The sequence below is a fragment of the Equus quagga genome, chromosome 6 (assembly GCF_021613505.1).
Source record: "Equus quagga isolate Etosha38 chromosome 6, UCLA_HA_Equagga_1.0, whole genome shotgun sequence".
NCBI classification, from domain to species: Eukaryota; Metazoa; Chordata; class Mammalia; order Perissodactyla; family Equidae; genus Equus; species Equus quagga.
In genome coordinates this window covers 55089319-55105132 of record NC_060272.1, presented here as the reverse complement: position 1 = coordinate 55105132, position 15814 = coordinate 55089319, and the positions used below count along the sequence as shown (strand labels likewise).

Sequence of the window (15814 nt, the reverse complement as noted above, 5' to 3'; positions counted from 1 at the left end):
CCAACGGCCAAAGCTAGAACAATTTGAGCAACCAGATAAATACTACTAGTAGTGGATAATAACCCAAAGCATAAAGTAAATATCCACAAATCTAGACTAGTATAAATAAATGACTGAGTAAATAAATGAGGGAGAAGAGACAAATCTCTCACACAGAAGAATTCCAAATAATTTTACAGACTACCTCACCCTCAAGGAGGCGAAGCATAACTCCCCACTCCTTAAATGTGCACTACACAGAGTAACCTCCTTTCAGAAAGTACAGCAGGAAAGGGGAAAAAAAGAGTAACTTTAGAGTGGAGAAGCCGGACTAATTAATACTACTTCATCAGACTGGAACAAGTTCAACATAAATAGTGATAAATCATGTCTATAGTATGTACCCTTCATATGATGCAATGGAAATGGCACTTTACCTCTCTGGTCTTCCTCCCCAAAACCTATCACTCTTCCAATCACAGGAAAAACAGACAAATTCCAGTAGAGGGGCATTCTACAAAATACCTGACCAGTATTCCTCATATCTGTCAGGGTCATCAAAAACAAGGCTAGGCTGAGAAACTGTCATGGGCAAGAGGAACGAAAAGAGACATAAAAACTAAATATAATGTGGTATCCTGGAACATTAAAAAGATCTTAGGTAAAAACTAAGAGAATCTGAATAAAATATGGACTTTGGTTAAGAATGTATCAATATTTGTTCATTAATTGTAACAGATGTACCATACTAACACAAGATGTTAATAGGGGATACTGAGTGTGGGGTATATGGGTACTCCGTATTAGCTTCTTACTTTTTCTGTAAATCTGAAACTGTTGTAAAAAAAAAAAGTCTATTTAAAAGGGAAAAAAATGTTACACATCTTGATTAGATTTTCATAAGAGCTAAGAACTCTTATTTAATCCCTAATAGCATTGAAATAATATTCAGAGAGCACAGGACAGTGAAAATGGAGCTCCATGAAACAACTCTTTCCCCTACACTGTGGGTTAAATCGACTTCTGTGGGCTAAAGGAATATTCACCATTTACAAAATAGGGTTTTGGAACGCTGCTTTTAGGAGACTGTGCTTTCAAATTTCCTAATATCTGTGGAATTAAATCACCTTACAGCTGAAAATAGATAGAGTGAGAGTGTTGGTCCCAGACCTGTCTGTACTCACTGATCCATTCCCTGGCTTTTCCCTACTCTGCTCTGTTGGAAGGAGAGCTAAGTCCTGAAGCCTCCAGTGTCATCTGGCTCCAGCTGACTCCAACCAATGGAACACAATGTTGGGAGACGGGAGGGTAGAAAAAAGGGAGAGAGTAGGGTACTTCTCCCCCTTCCTCTCTGCCTTGAGCAGCAGCTCCAGCAGCAACAGTGTCTCGGTGGCTCCAGCTCCCTCTGCACAGACCCCCTTGGTTCAGTTAACGAGGGGTGGTTTTGAAAACACCAACTCTTCCCTTTGGCCCTCCAGCTCTGGGACTGTTAGCAGTTTCTTGCTGTTCTCAACCTCTGAACTGCCTCACAATCCTGTTTGGCTTCTCAACAACTTCAGTACCTATAAAACCAATTCTCTGCATTACATTTCCTTTGTTTTATGTAATTTAAGTTATGTCTGTTTTCCTGGTTAGCCCTTGAGTGACACAGATAGAAAGGCTGAAGGGGAAAGATGGATAAAGACAGAATAAATTCTAAGTAAAAGCAGAGTATCTTAGGGGTTCATCCATGCATCAACTGTGTGACCTTGACCAAATTATTTCATTGCTTTAAGCCTCAATTTATTCACCAATAAATTGGGGATTATAATAGTATATAGACCTTACAGGCTTATTATGGACTAAATGAGTTCGTGCATTTAAAGCATTAGCCTAACACCAAGCACAAAACATTTTAGCTACCATCACTATTATTGCTGCCATCATCTCTTCCATACTCCCAGAGTATTGCCCACCGTAACACATTCTTAACCGGTCTTGCCCTCTTCTGCTTCCACCCTTCCTAAACACTGCTCTGGGCTTAATCTTCCTAAAGCCCTCCACTGATCACACAGCTCCTACAAAACTTCAACTGCCTACAGATACGGGCCGCACTCCTTAACAGACCATTCAGGGCTACTCAGTCTTATCTCCCAACCTACTTTTTCTTTTTTTTCCCCCCCCCCCGATATAACCTATATTTTAGAAAAACTTGCTTTTCTCTCTTTCTGGCTTCTCCCGAAAAGTCAAATATTTTTCCAGTCCCTCAAGAACAAAATCCATGTTTGATTCATCTTTGTATCCACTACAGCACTTAGCCTCAGTCCCTTACATAATTCAGTGGGACTCCATAAATAAGTGTTGAATGAACGAATGAATGAATAAATAAATGACAGCATTTAATAGAGCCAGTCTTGAATTTAGTATTTAAATTTGATCCAATTTGCTTTCTAGAGTAGGAGTTGGCAAACTTACAGCCCACTAGCCAAATCTGGTCCTCCAACTGTGGTTGTAAATAAACTTTTATTGGAACACCGTCACGTCTATGTATTGTCTATGGCTGCTTTTGCTCTACAGTGGCAGAGTTCAGCAATGTGACAGAGGTCATATGGCCTGCAAAGCCTAAAATACTATGAGGCCTTTTACAAAGTAAATTTGCTGACCTGTGTCCTTGAGGGTGGCAATCCTGGCTCATTCATATCCTTCCCACACACACCTGTATATAAGCTTCCATGTATTTGATATTCAAAAAAAAAAAATCTATTAAACTGAATTGAATTAACAAACCTTAAAAACTGAGTTGGAGACTGCCTGTGGTATTGGAGGTACTAAGCAATAAAATGACTAAAACTTAAAAAAGCACATCAGAAGAAGAGCATTATGTGTACTCTGACTCCACATAACGTTTATCAGATGTTTATATTTTAGGCCTCTCTTTAACATTAAAAAAGTCAAAGAAGAGAGTCTCATTTATCTTACTCTTTCTTATTCCTTAAGGCTGTCAGTTTATCAGTCTATAAAAAACATTTCTCTAATCCTCTGTTTTTCTCCTATCCAGACGTTTCATTCACTTCTTAATTTAATCATTCAACAAAAATTTATGGAGCAGGAACCATGAGCCTGGTACTATTTTGGGAGCTGAGAGGACGAGGATCCTTAAAACTTGGTCCTTGCCTATAAAGAATCCCTAATTTTAGTTTTAAAAGACGTATTTCAAAAAGGAGAAGCACCATTTAAATAATGCCAGCAAATCAACAAGTGGGCGAAGTCAGGCATCCGTTACCATCACTTAGTTTCAAACATCTACTGGGAAAAAAACACACACACATAGAAAAATTACTTTAAATGTTCCGCTACCATGAATCAAAAAAGTTTCTGAGAGGGGGCCAGCCCCGTGTCCAAGTGGTTAAGTTCACTTGCTCCGCTGCAGGCGGCCCAGTGTTTCGTTGGTTCGAATCCTGGGCGTGGACATGGCACTGCTCACCAAGCCACTCTGAGGCAGCATCCCACGTGCCACAACTAGAAGGACTCACAACGAAGAATATACAACTATGTACTGGGGGGCTTTGGGGAGAAAAAGGAAAAAAAATAAAATCTTTAAAAAAAAAAATGTCTGAGAACTGGGAAAACAGCTTACTCTATCTTAACAGCTGCTACTGCTGGTAAAAAAAAAAAAAGCATTAAAATAATTTTAAAAGTCCCTAAGGCATTTTATTCTTCCAAAACAGCGCAAGTAGTAAATAACCCTCTAGATAAATATAAATTGCCTGAAAGTGTTATAAAATGCTAAAACTTCTTTCTTGAGATTGCAACATTTAGGTTCAAGATAGACAACAGTCGTACCAGAAGGGAAATTAAGAAGGAAAAAAACCATTCTGTCTCAAAAAGGTAGTTGCGATGGAGGAAGGAAAGATGGAGACTATTCACTTACTCAAAAACATTTATTTAGCATACACCATACAAATATATAAACTTTTTTTTAGCATACACCAGGCCTTGTGCTAAATTCTGGGGAAAGACTAGTGAGCAAGAGACACAGATTCCTGTTCTCCCTTAGGGGCTAACATAAAGGAGAAACCCTACGGAAAAAACATGTGTATCAACATGTTAGAACCAACACCCAGGGTTATTTATTAAGTCACTCAACAGTAATACAAGTTAACAGCTGTTCATTTAACAAACAATTAAATGACTACCAAGTGTCAGTTATAATGCCAGTAACAGAGGCATATAAAGTTCTTGCCCTGAACTCTTCACAACCTAAGTGCTTACACAAATATAAAGAATCTTGATACATTGTAAGAAACACTTCAATAAAAAACTGCATGACTTTCTAAGAAAGTACACGGGGTGAAACAACTTTATTTTACTAAGGAAAGGAAACTCAGGTCAGGCAAAGCTTGACATCAGTAAGCTGGGTCTGAAAAAATGAATAGTTTGCCAAAGAATTCCAGACAGAGGAGCAAAGTGCAGGAAGCAGAGTCAGAGTCACAGGGCAGTGCAGCGCAGCGCAGCGCAGGGGATGGAAAATGGGGCTGCATGAGTCATTTGGGGGTCAGTTCATGAAGAGTCCTGTATACCATCCTAAAGAAAGTTTGGACCATGGTAAATTTATAAAAAAGGATAGCACCATAATTGAGTGTGTATAGAAAAATAACTGATAGCAGTGTGAAGTTTAAAAGGGTAAAGTACCAAAAGCAAAGAGACCTGTTTTAAAGGCTATTACAATCGGCCAGGGGCGAGATGATTAAGGCTAACAGAACAGCAGTGGGAAGGGAGAGAGGAAGAAATTACAGAGAGCAGAATAAGTGACTGATGGACTGAATGTTGGAGGTAAAAGAGAAAGTGGAGTTGATCACGGTATTATTCAAGATGGGGGAGAGAGGAGAACCAGCATGTGTGGGGAAAGGATACAATGAGTGTCACTTCAGATAAACTGAATTTTGTACTTTTCTTTGCAGGATTCATTGGCAGACAAATGGAAATTCTTACTAATGCTGTTCACTGATAGAACAGTTCTTTACATTCCTTCACATCCTAGAATAACATTTATTTTTGGAACAACTATTTTGTTTTGGAATGCTTACCACATATACCACCATTATAAACGCTGGAAATACACAAACAACAAAGTCCTTGACCACAGAGCTTACATTTCAGCCTCCTCTTATGGTCTAAAGAACAGTGAGGGGAGCCAGCACAGGGGTGTAGTGGTTAAGTTCGTGTGCTCCACCTCAGTGGCCCAGGGTTCACGGGTTTGGATCCCCAGCATGGACCTAGCACCATTCCTCAAGCCATGCTGTGGCAGCATCCCACACAAAATAAAGGAAGATGGCACAGAAGTTAGCTCAGTGACAATCTTCCTCAAGCAAAGAAAGAGGAAGATTAGCAACAGATGTTAGCTCAGGGCCAATCTTCCTCAAAAAAGGAAAAAAAAGAAGTAGTAGAAGAAGAAGAACAGTGAGGAAAGAATCAAAGTTAAAGCCAAAAATATGGATATACAATATGTGACCCATGTGTTTCTTCAAAGGGATGCTTCAAGGTAAACATTTTAAATCAAACTGCAATTCAAAAAACAGTAGAAATGGTCTCTTTTGTTTTTGGTAACGAGTAAGTATTTGATAATTTACATGTTTGATAGGTTTTTGTTTTCACGTGTCACGTTTGCTTATACCAAACCATCCATGTGGCTAATTTTCCTACATGTTACATTATCCTAACAACACTAGGAGTTACACTTTCCAGGAAAATACTGGAAACTAAAAGGCTACCACTTCATACAAATCGATTTTTGCTTATATTGCTTTAAAAATTGATAATATTCTTTTCTTAACTTAAAGTTTCTTTTCTACTTTTCACTGAGAACCAGCTGTACTACAGCAAAGTTTGACCATGACCTCTGATTATTCAACAATTAATTGTAAGACACTATTTTATTCAAAGTACTACTCAGTTATTTTTACTTATGTTATCTTTTTCATCTTCTAAATAGGCTAAAGAACATTAATTCTTAGTCCCTAAAGGGAAGCTTACCTGAGAAAAAGAGTTATTCAACGTCTACAACTGCAGAAATATATTTCAAAAACTTTAAAATAAATTGCATCATTTAAAAAAAATGGCATGGAACATTTTTTCTTCAACTCCTTGACAAAGATTTTATTTTCTACTATGTTCAATAAGACTACTGCATATTTCACACATCCAGGTCATTTATTCTTTCCTAACACTTACCCTTTGTCACCTTCCCATCACTTTCAGTACTTCCAAGTTCCCCAAAGTTGTTATTATCAACTCTTATCTTCTCCCTCATCACTGGTCATTGCCTGGACCAATAATTCCCCAGAGAATCAGAACAGGCCCTTAGAGACATTTTGATATGAATTTATGAGGACCTTTTTGGTTGTCACAATAATCTGGGTAGGAGGAAGGGTATTTGGTGGATGGAGGACTATGGGTCCTAAAATGTATGAGACAACTCGAGACAACTCTGCACAACAAAGAACTGTCTGCACGCCTCAAGATTTTAAAAGATTCTACTGGACATTAAGTGGGTAAAAAGCCTGTTTATGATCATCTTAGTCTAGCTCTTTATTATATACAAAACATATCATTTTTGCACTGTTTCAGTGTAGACTGAATTTTCCAGAAGTGTAACTACCATGTAAAATGAGGAAAGATTCCACTTTGTTTTGTTCAAAATTGTTCACAATTTGAGAAAAATCAGTTTGTTGATGACAATGGTCCTTACGGTACTTAAACTGCCAATATACTACATCTGAAATCAATCTGAAATTGTAGCTGTCACATTCACAGTGATTCTCCGTACTGTTTCCATGTGCCAGCAACTGATTACTTCATATCTTCTAATGTAGTCATGCCTGAGCACTTACATATTTACATGGTAGACATGTTATTTTCTAATAAAATACTTATTTCACCTCTGTGTTTCACTTAGAGTGTGCTATTGATTTTTAAAAATTATGTTTATGAGTAGATTTCATTGCCAACAAATTTCATTTCAGAATATTACAAGAGACTTTACAAAATATTTGTTATAAATACGGTGCACCAGGCTGGACAAGTTGAGAATCACTGGCCTATATTTCAGCCCTCATGTGCCTAGACTACTAAAGATGTCATCTAACTGATATCTCGGATTCCATACACTCTCTCTTCCTAATAAAAGTCCTCCAGATGTAAAAATCACCAATACTACTTCTATCTTAAAAATACCACAGAGCTCCCAGCTGCCTTGCAAATCAGTCCATTACTGAGATTTTTACAACTCTCCATAAAGAGATTCCTTCTACCTAACCTAGTATCTTATCCAGTCTACACCACAGACTGAACACTCCATTCAGAGAGCCTTATTTCTAAGGAGTCAGCAAGTCATAGTCGAAAGAGTGTAGGATTTGGACTTCTAGGTCTGCCATTTATTAGGAGAATGATCCTGGGTAAGCAACTACCACTTTCTGAGTCTCCGTCTCATTTCTTAAGAGAGAATTTTAAAAACCTTCCTCAAAGGGTTGTGGTAAGGAATAAATCAGACACAGTAGGAGCTCAAAGAGTCTGCCACTTCAAACCTTTGTTTTGTTCACTTACTTATGCCAAGGTCCCAGGATGGTACCTGTCACCTAGCAGTGCTCAAGAAATGTCTGTTGAATGAAAGCACATCTGTTTCCTGAAACCTTCCCAGGCAAGCCCATCTGACTGTTTGCTCCAGAAATTTATTAGTTAATTAAGTAACGATAACTGAGTCTTAGCAAGGGAGTGCCTACTAGAAGGAAAGACCCAGAGTCTATGCTCTTAGGAAACTTAGAAAAATGCTGGAAAATGACATGGAATGTGGTGTGGATAAGGGATGAAACAGCTATGTTTCCAGACTTTCTCCATCTAATCCACTCTTCTCACGCACACCCTGAGAGAACTTTACAATAGCCCAACCTATCACTCCTCTGTTTACAACTCATCAAGACAGTACCCCAGGCCTCAGGATATCCCAACTCTTCCACGTGGTTTACCAGATGCTTCATATATTCTAGCCCCCATTTACCTCCAGGAACTGCACTGATCAACAAGGTAGCCACAAGCCACATGTAGCTACTGAGCACCTGAAATGTGGCTAGTCCGAATTGAGATGTCCTGCTAGTGTAAAATATACTCTGGATTTCGAAGACTTAGTACAAAAAAAAGAATGTAAAACATCTCATGAATAATTTTTACATTGATTACATGTTGAAATATTACTGTGGATGTATTGTGTTAAATAAAAACACACTGTTAAAGTTAAATCCACCTATTTTCTTTTTACTTTTATAATATGGCTACAGAAAACTTAAAAACACACATGTGGCTCGCATTACGTTTCTATTGGACAGTTCCTTTTCCCAGTTCTACATTTCAGTCTGAATAAACCACTTGAAAGTTCCAACTGGGTCCTGTTTCTCTGGCCTATGACTTTGTAGATACGACTACTGGTGCCTGAAACAAAACACTTTTTCCTCTTCGCTGAGCTAACTGCTACTCATTATTCAGATTTTAGTTTTAACCATCGCTTTCTCTAAGAAGCCCCCCTGACCTCACCCACTGCCCCCGGTAGACGACTGGCGTCCCCTCCTATGTGATAGGGGAATCCATCCTACAGCACTTATCATCCTGTATCTGCAACTGTTTTCTGGTCTCTGTCCCCTACGAGACTGGAAGCTCCTTGAGGGCGCAGAGACTCTAAACACGCCTCACCATCAACGCCTGGCACCGAGCAGAGTCTCCGCTGAACGAATGGGACACAGACGGTTATGAACGCCGAGGGCGCCAAGGTCCAAGGGGAAAGTGGGTCCAGGGGCAGGGACGAGGACGGGATCCGGGGGGCGCTAGCGGGCAGGCCCCGACGGCGGGGAGCCGGACAGGGGCGGGAGCCGCCGACAGGACTCACCAGTCCCTTGTCGATGTCCGCGTCCGGTCGCCTGGTCGAGGGCGGCGAGTACTCGGCGTAGCGCAGCCCCTCGCCGGCAGAGGCGACGCCACCACGGGCAGCCATGGCAATGCGGCAGGGGGCGACGCGCTGCGCCGCGGCCGCGCCTACGAGATGGCCGCAGGGACAAACTAGTTAGGGCGGGTTTCTTCGCGGGCTTGGTCGACGTCGCGCCCGCTGAGCGGGTGGAGGGCGGGACCGCAGGAGATGGCGTTCTTACCCAAGCTCGGGCTACTTGTCCCATCGAAGCAAAGGGCCAGATTTTGAGCCGAGGCCCGTTGGCCTTAGGGGGCTTTTTTGTTCTTTTCAGATTCTCGTGCCCAAAGCCAACAATGGGTGTCCTGGGGCAGTGCGTGGTGGAACCTGCCGCCTCCCCATAGTAACCAAGGGCCTGGGTTTAAGCCCTAAGGTCTAATGTTGGTCTCATGAGCTGCCAGGCCAGGAGAGACCTAAAGAGTCTGAAGGTCCCTGACCCACACCGGACCTTTCTTTCCACCCCCAACTACTGATTATACTTCTGTTTAAGGCCACGATTTTCCCATCTATGACAGCAGTACCAGAGGCAATTTGTTTACAACCCTCCATGAATGGCCATATTTAAGAAGAAGTTAAAAAAGAAGAAACTTCTAAGCAGGTAAATAAATGTCATTACCCACAAATGGTTTTGTGCTGATTTGGATATAGAAAGACCCACTTTATTAATGTTTAAGTCAAGCCTTTTGGAGCAAAAGTTAACCAACAAATGAAGCCTGTATAGTGTTTTCCAACTCCTGTACCAACTTGGCAGCTCTTTTGCCCTTTATACTACCCATTGCAAAAAACTTACAAGAAGAGAATTCTTTTTTTTTTTTTCCTGTTCCTGAATTAAAAGTTTTGAGGGCCTGGAGGAATTTACAATCTAGTAGGGAAAATAACACTGACTCAGAGTGATAACGATACATGCCAGAACATGAGCGCATACGGTGTAAAGAGAACTGGACTAAGAGGATGGAAGAGATTTGAGTTCTAGTCTGTATTCTGTTTTCTTCTAGGCTTATGTCCCTGACTATGCCCATAAGCCTCTCCAAATCTCTCCTTATCTGTGGAAAGGGAGTAACATTTGTCCAACATTCTAACTGAGGAAAGTTATAAGTATAAAATGAAAAATCAAAAAGGATATAGAAGTAATTTGTGCCATGCATTTATGAAAAGAGTCACCACCAGAGAGCTATTGGCATTTATGGGAGGGAATGGCCACTCGTAACCCAGGTCTTCTGAGAAGGTCTGCTGGAGGCTTAGCTGTTGAGATGGCCAGTAAAGAATGGGTGAGACTTTTTTAGATGGAAGAAGAGGAGAGCTGAAAATTTCAGGAGGAAACGTAATGCAAAGAAATTAAAAAGGTGGCATGTGGAACTGGGTGAAAAAACACACAGAGACTCTTCAAAGATATGGTCTTATTACAGAAATTAATTTTCATTAGACTGATCCACAACTATCAAGGACACAGTGAACTAAGCAAATGAATTGGATTGGAGCTTACAAGTCATTAATTTATTCATCCATCCATTCATTTATTCAATAAATATTTATTGTGCACCTGTTAGGTATCAGGCACTGTACTAGGCACTGGCCTACAGCATCAAGTAAACAAACAAGATCTCTGATTCCTTGGAGTTCACAGTCTACGGGAGGGTTACAGTATACCCTAGCAGCTGGGCCCTCACAGTCATAGGTTGCTGGCCTGGAGCAAATGGGCAATTGGAACAAGATCCAGGGCAGCTGCAGCTCCTCTTCGGGAAGCTACTGCCCCTGCTCAAGAACAGAAGGGAAGCTTCTAGAGCAGAAGTCAGGAAAAGGGGAGAGAGGAGAACCAGGCTGAGAAGAGGATAGCAAGGTGGAGGGGAGGTGGGCTCAGCAGTGTTCTGCCTCAGCTCAGACAGCCCAACCTATTGAGAGCAGATTGCTGGCTGCTTGTAGACTTGACCTCCATTTCATGGCTGTCTCCTGCATCTACTCCTACAGGAGTAGCCAGTTTAGAAGAAAAACCTTCCACACAGACTACTCAGTTCTCAGCCTTTGGTTCTTTGCTAAGGTCACCCTTAGCAGCAAAGAAAAGATGGAAATGAGCAATTAAGTCCTCACTTTCTCTCGACAAGGACCTCTTCCTTACTGAGCTAGACTCAATTCTCTGAATTCCCTGAGAATGAAGAAGAATGCTTTTGGTGAAACCCGAAAGGGAAGCCACATTAAATTTTCATCGGCCTATTCTTATTAGTTATACCACTTCAGAGACAGATTACGTTATGTTCAATATACTTTGTAAAAGAATGGCAGACATTAGTAATATATTTTAGAAACATCTCAGTAAAAACTGTTTTAAACATTTGTTGTTTAAAAAGATTGTTAGGGAAAAAAAAAATCAACCTCTGTGTGCTTCAGTTTCCTCTTCAGTAAAGTTGGAGATAATAATGGTACCTCCCTTGTAAGGATTAAACGAGTTGACTTCTGTAGAGTTTTTAGAACAGTACTTGATACCTAGTAAGTTCTAAAAAAGTGTTAGTTACTATTTTCTTTATATTACCTCTTTCACCTATTTGTTTCCTTATATATTTTCTTCTCACTGACCACACCCCAACAGTTGTGTTTGATCCTGAAGAGATTGTGTTGTCTTTAAAATGATAAAACTTGATTAGACATTACATAGTGATGAAGTTTAAGTGTATGTTGTGAGGAAGAATTGTTTTTACGAAAATGGAATTAAATGCTTTGGAAAGACTTGATAAAAGCAAGTTACCAAAAAAAAAATGTTGTCAAATGGTAGGCATGGGAAGAGATCATAAAAACTGAGTATGATTCTCCACTCAGTTTGCTTTTAAAATGTCGTGTTCCTCCCTCATTTTAAACAAGCCCAAATTAGGAATCATAGAGGAGGGATTATCAGTGTAGAAGAAATTTGAGGCAGAACTGAATCAAAGGATACACACCCAAGTAAAAGGCCTTTGCCCTGCGGATGTACATAGAGTACATAGAATAGATATTGTGTGTGTCTGCTGTGGTATTAAAATTTCATGGTAGTGGGGGTGGGGGAAGTATGTTGTTAGGAAAAAAGTCTAAAAAAATTCCGTAGGGGAGATAATGAATAAAAAGTTGGAGAAACAGTGATTTATAAGTGATATTAGAAACATAGTGTTTAAAGTGTGTATCATTATGATGATCCCAAATTTAAGTCATTTTTCAATTAACCCACCAATTACTGCCCTGGTCTGGTCAGAAGAAAGGACTCTACTATATGACAAAGTGCAGTGTGCATAAAGGAGAAGGGGCCTGGAAAGACCAGGGAAGGAGTCAGAGAAGATAGCCCTCAAGTTGACTGTGGAAGGATGAATTCAAACTTGCTGGATTGATAAGAATGAAGCAGGTTTGGGGGAACAAGGTGTGAGTAAGTCTTGCCACCCAAAATTAGGGTTCTCTGCCCCATAAGCATAAACAAACCAATTAATTATGGCACCAGACTTTGAGGGGAGAAATCAGCTTTTTATTCTGTGGGATAGATCTCCAGGGAGACAGGGGGCATGTGCCCTCGGCTTTGTCTCTCCGATTCATGATTTGGGACCAAATTTAAGAGGTTAGGGAGAACAGGGTGGCACGTGGAAACGCTGGTAGGACAGGTTTTGATTGATGGGCTTCAAGTATATATGATAGGGTTCTAAACATTTATGATAGGGTTCCAAACATTTATGATGGTGTTCTAAACATTTTGCAAGTGGTGGAGAAAGAATTTTAACACTGGATCTTCCTGAATGTGGGACCCCTCGCTTCTGATAAGAGTCTGGCTTTCAAGTTCCTGTCACGTCCTAGTCCTTGGGTTCTGTGGAGGGAGGATCTTTGGTTCTGAGGTCATTTCAGGTCCAGATTTCTCCTTTTGTGCATGCCCTGGCAGTGTGACTTTGCAGTTTTTCTGAAAGACAATCTTTAATCATTTTTGTTGATCAGAGATGGAGGTCTGTTCAAACTGGCTCTAAATGGGCTCAGGGTTACATGAGCATTATATATGAACAGTACTTCAAGTAATTCAGTTTTGCTAAAGCTTAAGGTCTGAAGAAGAGGATGAAGATGGATAAGGTAGACAGATAAGCAGACAAAGGCCAAATATTGAACAGCTTTTTTTTTTTTAATAATTAATTTAATAAGCAAAGGCATTTAGAATTTATCTTATAGGTGAAGGCAAGACATCAAAAAATTGTCAAATGTAGTAGTGACGTCATCAGATCTACATGCTAGGAAGATCATTCTGGTGTGATGTGGGATTGATGGGCGAAAACTAAAGGAGGGAGATCAACAAGAAAGTTATTGCAATAGTCTGAGTAAGAGATGTTGAGGCCTACATAGGGCAGTGGTAGGGAAATGGCAAGAAGGGGTGTAGTGACCTTTATTGGTTTCCTCTTCACATTCCCCTCCTCGCCACACCCAACAAAGACCCAGGGATGGACTCTGTCCCCTACTCTCAGGGTGGGCCCTGACTGAAATAAGCCAACCAATGCCTCTGTAGGGGAAAAGACATTTCCTCTACCTTCTCTGGGTTCGCCTGGCCAGAGAACGAATTAAATTCACATGAGGCAGAATAACAGGAGAAAATTAAACAAAGCTTCATGAGGACCATGGCCCAAGGCCTTTCTTCCCAAAGGAAGAAAGGGCACCGAAGAAGTGGGGTGCACAGAGTGGTTATATATCCCCAAACAGGGTGTTTCACATATGATTGAAACGTCCCTCCCACAATAGTCACCAGATTGCCCTGTCGGCACAGGGCTTGATGGACACAGCAGGTAGTGGGTCTGCTATCTCAGCATGCATAGCAGGGAGCAAGTCTATTGTCTCGAGCTGGGTGGTCACAGGTGAGAGCAGCAATCAGTTCCTAGCCTAAGGAAAGATGCTTAATCCTTAAAGAAATGCCAACATTGGGAGGGGGAGAGAAGTTGCACCTTTATCTCAAGGGCCTTTGTTCTTGCCGAAGGAAATATCTAAAGCAAATATACAATGCAAGCTCAAAGGCCACGGCCAGGCCCTTTTGGAAAGACAAGGTCAGGCTGAATTAGGTTTACCCCAAATGGCTTCCTCATGTACTCCAACACAGCCAACTGCTTCCCATCTTTACCCGTCAATGCACACATGGGAGAGGCCTGGGCAAGCCAAGCAACCCGCCAAAATGGCCAAAACCACCACCCCAAACATCATATCCAGCTAAAAGACAAAGGAGGATGTTGGGGGTGCGGGAAGTCAGTTACAGGAGGCCACCAGACAAGCACAACAAACAAATGCAGATTTAAGTCCTTGCCTTTGGCATTGATTAAGAGTTTCTAGAGAGAAGGTCATCCCCTTTCTTCTTCCTGGTACAGAGAGGGAGGCACCTTTACAGATAGAGATTTCCTTTACAATGTAAATGTCTCCTAACAAAGGACAAGCAAGTTCCACCCCTCAGAACCTCCTTCCCTGTCCCAGTTTATCAAAAGCAATCAGCCTCAAATAATCCTCATGCCAAAGAGACATATCTTGGCATGGCCAAGACCATTCCTCCACACCTCCCATCACTCTAGCCATGGGGGTTGTTTCACTGATGGGCACATAGCCTTCCTGGAACATTGGGATTATAGGAAAGGTTTGCTGGGGGCTTCTGGGAAAGCAGCTTCCTCTCTGTTCAGCTGGACATGAACAGAGAATCGTGGAGCCCTAATTGTGGTTGGCAATCGTTTGACAACCATGAGCTAGGGTGACTAATTTATCATCCAAAACTAGGTCACGTTTGAATGAAAGATAGCACTATAAATAATTGTCTTAGGACAACAGATATAGTGGGACTGTCCTGACAGACCTGGATATATGATTCTCCTACCTTTAGAAGAGGTGACCTTAGGATCAAGCCGACACCATTGAAAGCCACCAGAAGACTGAAAAGAAACTGAGTCATTAATGATATTGCTTAGGTACTATATCAAGCTTCACTTTAAGTTTGTCCTATCTCTGAACTTTTTAGTTGTGAAGTAAAAATTCTTTAATTTCCCTTTAATTTTGTATTTAAGCATTTAAAAAGTAGAAAGAATAGTATAATGAGCCCTTATATCTCCAAAATCCATATTCAACAATTGTCAAGACTCTGCCGCAATTCTTCATCTGTTTTCCTTTTTTGATGAAGTATTTTAAAGCAAATCAAGATATCATGTTATTTCACTATGAGTATTTCAGAATTTGTTCCTGCTAAATATCGACATTTTCTAACATATCACTCCATTGTAACACCTAATAAAAATTATTGATAACCTTTTTTGTCATCTAATATCTAGTCCATATCCAGATTTCCCTGATTGTTACAGGAAACTTTCAAATAGCTGGTTTATTCACATCAGGATCCAAACAAAGACCACACATAGCAGTTGATGCTTATTCACGTTAGTCTCATTGAATCACAAAAACCTCTTTTCCCCATTTTTTCATGCCATTAACTTGTTGAAGAAACCATCACCTTATTTTCAAGCCAAGTTTTAGTTGGATTTTCTGTGTTTGTGACCAAAGCTTTCTTACTGATCTGAGGGGTGAACTAGATGGTAAAGAGATAGCATCAAGAAGACTTGAGGGGCTGGCCCCGTGGCCGAGTGGTTAAGTTCGCGTGCTCCGCTGCAGGCGGCCAGTGTTTCGTTGGTTCGACTCCTGGGCGCGGACATGACACTGCTCATCAAACCACGCTGAGGCAGCATCCCACATGCCACAACTAGAAGGACCCACAACGAAGAATATACAACTATGTACCGGGGGGCTTTGGGGAGAAAAAGGGAAAAAAAATAATAATAATAAAGAAAAAGAAGACTTGAGATTGAGCAGATAGGAGGGATGAGGAAAAGGGAAAAATCTAAGGTG

General features: G+C 40.8%; 1 protein-coding gene across 1 annotated transcript in view; it reads right to left on the bottom strand.

Annotated features, from left to right (window-relative positions):
* DNAJC15 (DnaJ heat shock protein family (Hsp40) member C15) overlaps window positions 1-9026 on the bottom strand; it is an 88418-nt gene extending 79392 nt beyond the window's left edge. Inside the window, exon 1 of the mRNA XM_046665076.1 lies at window positions 8891-9026. Coding sequence (XP_046521032.1) covers window positions 8891-8995 — 105 coding nt within the window. The 5' untranslated portion in view covers window positions 8996-9026. The remainder of the gene's footprint in view (window positions 1-8890) is intronic.
* Between the last annotated feature and the right edge of the window lie 6788 nt (window positions 9027-15814).